Source organism: Pseudoliparis swirei, chromosome 4 (assembly GCF_029220125.1).
Source record: "Pseudoliparis swirei isolate HS2019 ecotype Mariana Trench chromosome 4, NWPU_hadal_v1, whole genome shotgun sequence".
NCBI classification, from domain to species: domain Eukaryota; kingdom Metazoa; phylum Chordata; class Actinopteri; order Perciformes; family Liparidae; genus Pseudoliparis; species Pseudoliparis swirei.
In genome coordinates, this window is record NC_079391.1 from 30,393,091 (window position 1) to 30,405,745 (window position 12,655).

Here is a 12,655-nt window from a genome sequence, read left to right on the forward strand (position 1 = left end):
TCCTCTCCTCCTCTCCTCCATCTCCTCTTCTCCATCTCCTTACCTCTCCTCTTCTCCTCCATCTCCTTACCTCTCCTCTTCTCCTCTCCTCCATCTCCTCTTCTCCATCTCCTCTCCTCCATCTCCTCTTCTCCATCTCCTTACCTCTCCTCTCCTCCATCTCTCCTTGATTGCAACCAGACACCAGCACAGATCAAAGAACACAGAAGAAGAAAAAGGGTTCAGGGTTAGGTTTAGTTGCTCAGAAAATAATGTGTGTCTGTCTGTGTGTGTATGTGTGTCTGTCCGTGTGTGTGTGTGTGTTTGTGTGTGTCCTCAGATATCGACGAGTGCGCAGAGGGCCTGATTGAGTGCCACAACCACTCCCGCTGTGTCAACCTGCCCGGCTGGTACAACTGTGAATGCAGGAGTGGTTTCCATGACAATGGCTCCTACCTGCTCGGCGGCAGCTCCTGCATTGGTGAGCGCACCATGAATTTAAACCACACACACACACACACACACACACACACACACGCTGGATCCTCGTTCTGTGTCTCGTTCGTCCTCTTTTGAATAATCGGGCGCGTCGCCGTGACTTCATCGGCTCTGTGATGTAACGCGCTCGTCGGGTCTTCTCACCTTCGCCGCTCCGGATCGAGATGATTCACGATGACCGCGGCTGCTCGATGTCTTTGAGTCATTCGCCCACGAAGCCAGAGAGTCGAAGACGGAAACGTGGAGACGGTGTCGGCGTTACCGGTTATGAACCAGCTCGCCTCTCTTTTCATACGCGTCACATTCAATTCAAGTCAAGAGATAACCCTCAGTGGCACACTAAAGGATTTCTGATACATCCAATCAGTTATTGAAATTGTTTAATTCGCTGCAAAATGTGAATTATTTCTATCTAATTCATTAGTAATTTATTGGAGATGGACAACAGTGAAAGCTCGTGCACCAACACTACACCGGGGAGGAGGATGCATTCCTCATGATACATCAGTAAAGGAACAGGTTCACAGGGAGAAACAACAACAACAAACCGTGAGATGTTGTCAGGTGTGAAGTGCGGTGTGTGTGTCCCTGAGAATAATGAAGGAACACACAGTCCAGCTGTGACATCAACAGGCGCTGAAGGTAAGCCAGACTAGCAATCAGATGTGTTAGTTTAATATTTATTGATAAAAAAACAAAGCGTCAAAGGGAAACTTACCAAGGGGAAAGCTACACACCACTTAGTGTAGGGTTTTAAAACGTGTGAGCTCTGGCGCCCCCTTGTGGTGACATCGCACATGACAATTTAGCTTCCATCCAGATTTCGCACACATTTCAACTGAATTAGGTCGTGAAATGTGCTTTTCCATCCCACGACTACGAGGTGCGCACATAGCAGAGGAATATTGGAGATTTCCGTTATGATTCATCCGCTCAGCTTATTTCCATTGCACGTTGTCGTGTGTTGCATTTATTGACACACAAACTTTTTTCACCGAAATAAAGCGTGAAAACGTCAATGATTTTTCTTTTTCATGCACACAACTTTTACATCAGCCCCTCGGGTTGGTGTCACTTCTCTACAACCAAAAACGTGTCAATCAGAAAGATTTTTTCGAAGATCGTCGCATAAATAAATCGACACACACACACACACACACATATCTGCAGCTATTGACTCAAGCCCCCGTTAGTCACAAGTGGCGTTGGACATTAACTGTGTTGTTTGTGCTCATACATATTCATGTGCGCGATGATAAAGTGAGCGTGGAGCGGCGTGAAACGGGGACGGATGAGAAGTTACTGGCATCTCTTTGGAGAAGTAATTGTGTGTACATAATCGCAAATAATTGTTTTGTCTCTCTTCGGTGATTAGGACAATTTATTTATTTATTTTTTAACGTGTGCGCTGATTTTTGTGACACTTTCAGATGCAGTTCAAGCTGCATTTTCACCAGCAATCGTCTGTTACGATATCCTAGTTTTGCCGCAAAGCAGCGAACCGGGGATTTATTCATCTCTGTGTGTGTGTGTGTGTGTGTGCCCTGTGAGAGGGGCTTTCTGGGTAAAGGATGGGCTTTGTTTTTTCAAATGAACAGAGCACTCTGTTGTAACGCCGGTACTAATTCATGTTCGGCTCCGCGAGCCGTCCTGCTGTGTGATGCATGGATCTTCTGAGAGTCTTTTATCTCCCCGCCCCCCCCTCCCCAGATAGGGGGGGGCTGTACCTAAAGTGCATGTTCATACACACGGCCATATTTCCCCGCATGTGGAAACTATGTACAGATAAGCAGCGGCGTCCGCAGGCCGTAAGAAATTAGACTGAACAAGCGTCTCCGCAGTGTCGGTGGAAGCAGATGTTCTGGGTTCTCAGATCGACGTTTGCGAATAGCTTAAGAACGCAGCTCTGTGGCGTGAGAACGCAGCGGCCGTCCTCCAGAGGATGTCACGTAGCTACCCCGCATGTCTCGGCGACGATGGAAAGAGAAAACGCATACGTGCATCTTTTACGCTGTGTTTCGGTTTTCAGGCTCCTCTGAGTGGAGAAGATGTGAACAGATGGCAGAGAGCAGAGACGAACAGTTGGTAGAGATGTGAGTTCCCCGTTGTGTGTTTTGTTCGCGGCATTTTCTCTGCCGCAGTTGTGCGTTTTCGTTGGAGGTCTGAGGACGCAAGAGATTAAAACCGTCGTTCATCGCGTACGTCGCGAGGATTTTCAATTTCCAGATTGTCTTAGAATATGGAAATCATCCCCGAGGATCATTAGTTTGAGACGGCCGGATGAGAGGGAGGCTGGAGGTGAGTTACGGAAGACGGAGAGAGAATATTTCATGAAGATGTGTTGGCCTCTGTCGAGTTCACGCCATCTCTTTAATTCACTTTTTTCTTGTGGGTTCCAGCGGGGTGGGTTTCTGAAGCCTGGCCACTCGTCTGTATCCTATAATAATGTGACATCATTCACGGAGCTGCATCCACCAACACATTGGGAGCTTTTTGATCAGCTAACCAACAATAGCATTTGAGTTGAGTTTTTTGGGGGTAAAACCACAAAAAAAGAGCCTAAAACACACTTGAAACTTTTTGTTTGCTTTTCAACATTATGCCGTCCTAGAATTACACAAATAGTGTATTTTTATATATTTTTTACAGTGTAATTTATTAACGTTCTTACAATTCCATGTGTTACAAAACACGCTTTTTTTTCAGCTAACACAAATCAGCTAAAAACATTTTTCGGAATAACCACATAAAAAGAGCCTAAAACGGACTTAATATAATATTATATATAATATAATATAGGCCTGATTTGCCGAATAATATGCTTTTAAACATGCAGTACTAGTCACGTGAATAGTATTTTTTATTTTATTTTTAGAGTGTAACGCGTTAACACTCTTACAACTCTGTGTGTTACAAAACACGCTTTTTTTCAGCTAAAACATTTTTAGGCACAAAAAAAAGAGCCTAAAACGGACTTGAAACTTTAAAGAATAATATAATATAGGCCTCATTTGCCGAATAATATTTGCAATATTATGTGTTTGCTTTTAAACATTATTCAGTACTAGAATTACAGGATTTTAAAATATTTTTTTACAGTGTAACACGTTAACATTCTTACAATTCCATGTTACAAAACACGCTTTTTTTTCAGCTAACACAAATCAGCTAAAAACATTTTTAGGTATAACCACAAAAAAATAGCCTAAAACTGACTTCAAACTTTAAAGAATAATATAATATAGGCCTTATTTGAGGAATAATATGCTTTTAAACATGCAGTACCATAATTACATGAATAATATGTTTAAACAATTTTTTACAGTGTAACACGTTAACGTTCTTACAATTCTGTTACAAAACACGCTTTTTTCTCAGCTAAAACGGAATTGAAACTTTAAATATATAATATAGGCCTCATTTGCCAAATAATATTTGCTCATATTTGCTTTTAAACATGCAGTACTAGAATTACAGGATTTTTAAATGATTTTTTTTACAGTGTAACACGTTAAAACACCATGTCGTAATATTTCAGCACCACATATCGTGACATTAAGAAGCGACACAAAAGGTTGCGTTCAAGGTCACTGTGTGTTTTCCGCGACGCGACACACACAGCAGCCCGCCTCCTTTTCTGTTTTTTTCTTTGTTATTTATTTGTTCCTGTTTACGGCTTTGCCGGCGAGCCGCGACCCGGAACCCATTTACTGTGCCGAACGCTCCGGGGAGAGGCGGGTGGCTTTAATAAACAGGTTGTGCATGGAGATGAGGATAACACGCCGTAAACTCCCCGCGCGGGCATCACTCTCCTTCCCGCTCGCCGCGCGGTACGTGACCTCCTCCGTACGGGCCGCCGGGAGCCAAACCAAAGATATATGCTTCAAATACTCGCAGCGCTCCGCTTTCTGACGCCTCCTAATTACCAACATCCGTCAGGGCGCCGCGCCGCGAGTTCTGTCGGCTCGGTTTCCTCCGGAGGGATTGTGGGGAGCGTCGCTCCGTCTGCTGGTGGCTGAACGTGGGGAACGTAGCATGAAGAGCGCTAATCCTTCAGCGCAGTGAGGCGGACGGGGATCTCATTTAGTGGAGGCGAATAGTCTGTTGCCAACGCATCTCTCTCTCTCTCTCTCTCTCACACACACACACACATGCACCAGATTTCAGGAACATTTCTAACACGGAGGAAGGTGTCTCTCTCTCTCTCTTCCTCTCTCTCGCTCTCTCACACACACACACACACACACACACACATACAACTCTCCTCTCACCTCCACTTCCTCCCTTGCTCGTCTGCTGCCCTACTAAGTTTTCAGTGTGCTTATCTCTCTCTCTCTCTCTCTCTCACACACACACCAGATTTCAGGAACATTTCTAACACGGCTACATGAGATGAGGGCGAACACATGACTTCATTCATGAGGACGCTCATAGAGCCGTCACACTGGAGGAAGGTCTCTCTCTTTCTCTCTCTCTCTCTCTCTCTCTCTCTCTCTCTCTCTCTCTCTCTCTCTCTCTCTCTCTCTCTCTCTCTCACACACACACACAGAGGGCCAGATTACAGGAACATTTGAACGGCTACATGACATGTGATTCATGAGGACGCTCATAGAGCCGTCACACTGGAGGTGTCTCTCTCTCACACACACACACACACTCAGCAGTGTTGTTGCCGGTGTGGTGACATCCACCAGGTCCGCTCATCAGTTGCCGGTCCTCTCCTCATGGTTGCGGCACCTCCTGCCACCTCCTTGGTTTCCTCCTTTCATTTTTTTTTAGACACTTGAGCCGCCACACCATTTAGAGGCTGAGGTCAGGCTAATCACACACACACACACACACACACACACACACACACACACACACACACACACTAGTTAGACCGACACAAAGCAATACACTGCCATCGTTTGTGTGTATGTGTGTAATACAGTGTGTGTATAAATATGTGTGTATATATACAGTGTATGTATGTGTATATATGTTTGTATGTATATATATATGTGTATATATATGTATGCATGTGTGTATATATATGTATGTATGTACTGTATGTATATATATACATACAGTATATATATGTACTGTATGTGTGTATATATGTATGTGTGTATGTCTGTGTGTGTATGTATATATATATTTATACGAATATATGTATGTGTATATACTAGGGATGCACCGATCTGATCGGCGCCGATCCATATCGGCCGACATTCCCATTATCGGTTTTGATCGGCGTTCTCAAAACGGCCGATCAGATGACGTAACATCTGCAAGAACTATCAGATGTTTCAATCGCCGCGCACCGCAACGGAGACAATGCGCCCGGCGAGGGCCGCAGAGTGAGAGGTCAGAGGGGATCCTCACGCGGCGTCCCCGTCCCCCGAGTTGAATCTCTGGGTCAACTCAGCCGACTCTCACATGTCTGCCCCTATAGACTGATGCTGACGGTAAACACATTCGATCGGGAGCGCGCGAGGGTTTTGATAAAGTTAGGGGAAGGATTTAAGTGGCAACATCCGGTTTTGCAAAGTTAGCAGAAAGAACCACGTGAAACAACATCCGTTTTTCAAAATAAGATGTCGACAAATCATACACGAACATATATAAGTAAATAATGAACTGATTTGGTATCTTTATAGATCGTTTCTGAGATTTAGCTTAAATTATGCTAACATTAAAACATTTTTACTGTACCAAGGAAGAGTTTATAAAAATAAGTCTGACTTTTGTATGTTAAAAAAAGTCCTGTATATAGATTTCCCCAAGAGTTCCTGGAAATGAATAATGCAGATGTGTTCCATACATATCTGAAATCCCCTACAATAGCAATCAAACTATTTTAATGCGTCAATTAGGACATTTTTCAAAGTAAAAGTCCTAAATGTTTAAAGAAATCTGTAATTTCTTTAATGTTTGAGTTGCTTTATATATGTATTTCATCATAGTCCTCGGCAATAATGCTACACAATAAATAGAATGCTTCAATCAACACCGTGATCGGTGATCGGTATTATCGGATCGGCAGATACTGATTTCAGTGATCGGCACCAAAAACCTGATCGGTGCATCTCTAGTATATACTGTACATGTGTGTGTATATAGATATATTTGTGTGTGTGTGTGTGTATATTTAAGTGTGTGTGTATATATATATTTAAGTGTGTGTGTATATATATATATGTGTGTGTATGTATATATATATTATATATGTATATATTATATATATATATTTTTTTTTAAGTCAAGTATTTCCACATTCTGTCAGCATTAAGCTCAAAGTGACAGCTTAGACCGTTGAGTTGATCACGTTGAGTCCGTCGTGTCCTGAAGCGTCCGCCATGAGGAACTCTCTCACTGTCCTGGTGGTGAAACCGGAACTCACCGGGTTGGCCGGTACAGAGGCAGGCGTGTGTTCCATCTCCAGAACATGACTGACTGGTTGAGCGTGTGACGGTGTGGCTGAGGTGAAACACACAATCATCAATTCCATTTTTGTAAATGTAGTTTTTGGTAACGCGGCGCCGGCGGCCCGATGCCGGGGCGGCGTGGGTGTGATCCATGTCGGTGGGCAGCAGGTGAGAGCAGAGCTCACTGTCCAATGGGCTCCTCTCGTTGAGTAAAGGTAAAGACCTGAATGTCATCGGAGAGGAGGCCCTGACCTTTGGCCCCCTGCTTCCTGGAGTGAGAAACCTAACGGCTCCTTCTCCTTCTTCTCCTCCTTCTCCTTCTCCTTCTTCTCCTTCTTCTTCTTCTTCTCCTTCTTCTTCTCCTTCTTCTTCTTCTCCTTCTTCTCCTGGAGTGCGGAGCGGAAATGTGAGAGAGGACATTTCTCACATTTCTGTCCCAATAGACGTTTCATCCAACTAATAAAATAGAATCCAAAAATAGAATATAAGGGCTGTGACTGTTGGGACTGATGCTGTGGTGCCAGCATGAACAGGTGCACTCTTTCTGTGTATATGTATATATATATATATATGTGTGTATATATACGTGTATATATATACGTATATATATACACATATATATATATATATGTATATACATACACACGTATATATATATGTGTGTATATATATATGTATATATATGTGTGTATATACATATATATATATATACACCAGTGTTTCCCCTACCATTATAACAGGCGGGCTGCCACCCTGTTATAATGCGCACACAGATGAGCACACTATCACTATCACTAGCCCCCAGCTCGCTCTTTTCTTTCTAAAGACTAGATCTGTCGGACTATTCTCTTTTACTGTAGTTCGTAGTTTGGACAACAAACAGTTGGTTTGCTGACTGAGGAAGACTCCTCGTTTTTAAACCAGCGCAACATGCGTCTCTTCAACCAATAGGACGTCTTCAGGGCTGGAGCCAAAACCTCAAATATGCAGCACATGCACATATCCAGGTTTACTCTGCGTGTGTGTGTGTGTCTACTGTGTTCACGAAGAAGGAATACAGCACTAATAATGTGTGGGTTAATGAAAGAAGCTACTAAAGCCCTCTGGGTCCTCCTTATCTGACCCAAACTACTTTAATATCGGTTTATACCACTTTTAAAAAACTGAATTCAATTAATTTGAGCGCATGACTTGAGGGCTGAAATATTTCTTCATGCCCATTCGACCCGACGCCTGCCGGCTCCGTGACAACATGGACAATGTAGTGAGAGTAAATCCCCACAGAGTTGGTAAAGGTTACATCTCGCATGTCGCACAGATATTGTTGTGCAGTTGTGTTTTTTATTATTACGTTACTTTGAAGAAGAAAAAAAAGTCTTTCCTTGTAGTTTTCCCCCCGGAAACTCACTTGACCCTCGCTCTGAAACGCACACTATCCCCGACAAATGACATGTACGCTTCTTTGTTTTTGTGTTGCCTTCCAGACGTTGACGAGTGCGGTGTGCAGACGCACAGCTGCTGGAACGACAGCGTGTGCGTGAACCTCCCGGGGGGCTACGACTGCGTGTGCGGCCGGGCCGGGCTGCGGCGGCGACTGCCCGCAGGAGGAGGAGGAGGTCCGGCGCAACGGAGAGGACTGGAGGCCCGGCTTCGACCGCTGCGCCGTCTGCTCCTGCAAGGTAGGCAGGAAACCCTGAGAACTCTCGGTGGGCACGGGAGGTCAAAGCTGAGCCTGGAGGTCGGAGCGAGGCGGCGATCAGATTCGGTCTGGGGGAGTTACGGCTCAGAGTTATATTAACACACCGTTATTGTGCATGAGGTGACAGCCGTGGGCACTTCATCCAATGACGCGTCACCGGCTCATAAAACTCTAGATTTACCACCACGACTAATCCGGGGAGTGTGAAACGTGGACTGAAGCAAATACTGTGTGTGTGTGTGTGTGTGGGGGGGGGGGGGAGTTTTGACACGTCTCACTCTGCATCTGGTGATTAATGCCTTGTCGCCATCCACTTATTATTTATTACTTCCTCCGCGAGATGCTTGGCCGGCTCCAGGGGGCGTTAAACTGAAAGTAAACGTTGACGCGTGGTCCCGTGGGTCGGTGGAGGTTACGTCTCACACACACCGGCGCCCTCGCCCTCGCCCTCGCCGAGGGGTTCTGACTAAGAGGACTGTGGGATGTGAGCGTGTACGCCGATGAGTTCAGGTATTTACATCCACTCGTGATTCTCACATGTGAGCTGTGAAAAGAGAGGAAGGCGAGACAGATGGGCTTGTTGAACATGAGAGGACGGTTTATTGATGTAATAGGATTGAAATGTCTGGAGAGGGGCAAGTGGGGAAGATGGAGGATGATGACAGTGGGCAGAGCATGAAAGGGTTTGTTAAAAAAAACAAAAAATCCAGAAGATTTGACTTCAAAAGGTGGAAACGGAAGAATAAAAGAGCTCCTCCACTCGCCTTCAACAACATTTTATTTGAAGGAAAATAAAAAGGGGGAGATTTAGTGCAATTAGAGAATTGGATTTTAGAGTTCCACATGAATAAAATGCTCTCAAGTTAAATTACCCTCGAGGAGACAAAAATAAAAGAAGTCGTCCGGAAGGACGCGAAGAGCGCGTCGTCAAAGTCATCGCAAAAGTTTTTGTCGTCAAAGTTGACGTAAAACAAAACGACGTAATGTTTTCGCTCGGCGCCGCATTCACATTCATGGCGCGGCGTTATTCCCCGGCATTAAAATGACAAGCGGCGCCGTACCGTTGGCCGGAACCGTGAAGACCCGCCCCCCCGCCGATTAAACTCGGGCTCCGCGTCGCCCCCTTTGAACCGTTTTAATGGCGCACGTACATTTTCTAAGCGGCCGTTCCATGCAATTTTTTATTTTATTTTTACATCTCTCCGTTTACAACGTCGTGCTCAGACGGCGCCGGCTGTGGCGAGGAGAACGGGCCATCAAGTCGGCAGAGCCCGGGACACGGCGGCGGCTTCCAGGCAGATTGAATCCTCGCTTTATTCACAGCTCTAAAAAAAATATATTAGCTGGTAGAAAAATAGAGATTTTGAGAGGCCTTGAATTATTCGGCTGAATGAAAGTTGACCACCGGCGTCTCGACCCCGTGCTGGAGTCTGGTCAAAGTCCAAACGAGCTTTTTGAATCATAACACTTTACAGAGACGGCAAAACATTTAAATATCAGGCCTTCAGAAATCTTCTTCCAGGGTCGAACTCTTTTCAGAGGACAAGTTTTTGCGTCCGTTCGCCCCCTGCAGGACGGGCAGACGTACTGCAGGAGGAGAGCCTGCGACTGCGCAGACGCGGACGTGGACCTGTCCTGCTGCCCCGGCTGCGACAGCAGGCCCAGCAGCCAGTGTCTGGACCAGGGCGGCCGCACGCTGCACCGCAGCGGGACGGCCTGGCTGCACGGCTGCCAGCAGTGCCGCTGCATGGTGCGTACACACACACACATATACATATACACACACATATACACAAACAAACACACATATACACACACACATATATATACACAAACACACATAAACAAACAAACACATACACACACATATACACACACATACCTACATACATATACACACACACATATACACACACACACACACATGTATATACACACACACATACACAAACACACATATACACTCGCACAAATACACACACATATACAAACACACAAACACACACATAAACAAACAAACACACATATACACACACACATACACAAACAAACACACATATACACTCATGCATATACACACACACACAAACAAACACATAAACAAACACACATACATATATACACACACACACATATACAAACACACATACACACACACATATACAAACACACACATACACAAACACACATATACACAAACAAACAAACACACATATACACACACACACATACATATACAAACACACACACACATAAACAAACAAACACACACACACATATACAAACACACATATACAAACACACACACATATAAACAAACAAACACACATATACACACATACACACACAAACACACATATACACACACATATACATATACAAACACACAAACATTCACACACAAACACACACACACGTTTTGTTTAAAAGCTACATATGTTTCCTGCCAACAGAAATGAAAGCTGGCCGTATTAAATCCCGTTTGCTTTTTAGAAGAAAAAACACGATGACATGAAAAAAAAGAAAGCGCAGAATCTCGCCGTCAACGCGGCGCTCCGAGCTCGCGGCCGCGTTGAATCCGGCTGCGTGTGCAGAACGCTCGGATAATTATCACCTCGCTAATTAGAGACGTGGCAACTAATCAGCATGTGAGCTGTGACTGTTGCCAGATCAGCTGATTCTCACACACACACACACACACACACACACACACACACACACACACACACACACACACACACACACACACACACACACACACACACACACACACACACACACACACACACACACACACACACACACACACATGTCCTTCTCCTCCCCGCTCAGGAGGGGGCGGTGGACTGCTGGCCTCTGGTTTGCCCCGCGTTGGCGTGCGAGTACGCGGCGGTGGCGGAGGGCGAGTGCTGCCCGCGCTGCGTCGCCGACCCCTGCCTGGCCGACGACCTGTCCTACGACATCCGGCAGACGTGTCAGGACCCGGCGGGCGCCGTCCGCCTCGGCGGAGACACGTGGCACATGGCCAACTCGCCCTGCGCCACCTGCGAGTGTAAGGTAGGCAGCAGCAGCAGCCGCCATGTTTGATTGGGATTCAACGCTCAACCTCCTCGTGTTGCATAACGGCGTCACAGCAGAACATTCCTGGAGAGGGGAACTGTGCGTCAGTGCGTCTCTCTGAGGTTATGCAATGCTAATCTTCTGCAGTCTGTTGGTCACAGATGGCGTAAGGTGCATTTAATCTGGAGTCAGAAATATATGCAGCTCAGTGTGTCACATCTTTTTCTGAAATGTGATGGTTACATATGCAAATGAGGCATTATGTCATTGAATACATTTCTGGAACCAAAATAAAGTTATAAAGCCAGGATTTTTTACGGAGGGAATTGTTGGATATCTCTCCACAAATCAGAAAATATATGATGATCCATTTTTCGAATGTTCTATAGACCAGAATACGAGTTTACAAATGAACAGAACCCTCTGAACCCCGTGGAGACCTCCAGAATATAATGGTAATGGGACCGGGGGGCTCGGTGGACGTAAGGGCCTCCGAGTCGAAGAAAAAAGTCAGTTTGAGAAAAGGTGATTAACCCTTTGGGGTTAATTTGACCCCATTCAATGTTTAACGTCTCTAAAAAAATGATTGACATCATTTTTTTAAATTCATATTTCAGGACTTTTCCTAATTTATTGGGGACAACTGGGAAAACATAAAATGCTCATGATGATATGTTTTCATTGTCCTGTACAATTTGACCCCAGGCTGTTTTTCACTGTGTAAAACATATAATAAATATCAACTTGTTTATTTATTTAAAGGGATATTTAGGTAGTCAACAACCAAAGTACCTCACACTTAAACTTGGGAAACAATATTAATTCTAATAATTCTCTCTAGGTTTTAATTGACCCCAGGGGTAAAAGATGTTAGTAAATTTGAAGGTAACAGGAGGGTTAAAGATATGTATTAAAGACAAAATGAATGGGGGGAGAAACTTGGAAAAACTTCTAGAGATCGATACAATCCGGAATCTTCCACAGGTGATGACATGGAGACGTAACGTGG

At 44.8% G+C, this 12,655-nt stretch overlaps 1 protein-coding gene across 1 annotated transcript in view; it reads left to right on the forward strand.

Annotated features, from left to right (window-relative positions):
• Positions 1-12,655, forward strand: part of LOC130192529 (protein kinase C-binding protein NELL1-like) — a 238,494-nt gene that overhangs the window by 223,523 nt on the left and 2,316 nt on the right. The window contains 5 exon segments of the mRNA XM_056412589.1: positions 320-460; positions 8,372-8,456; positions 8,458-8,566; positions 10,160-10,336; positions 11,419-11,643. Of these exon segments, the coding sequence (XP_056268564.1) occupies positions 320-460; positions 8,372-8,456; positions 8,458-8,566; positions 10,160-10,336; positions 11,419-11,643 (737 nt within the window).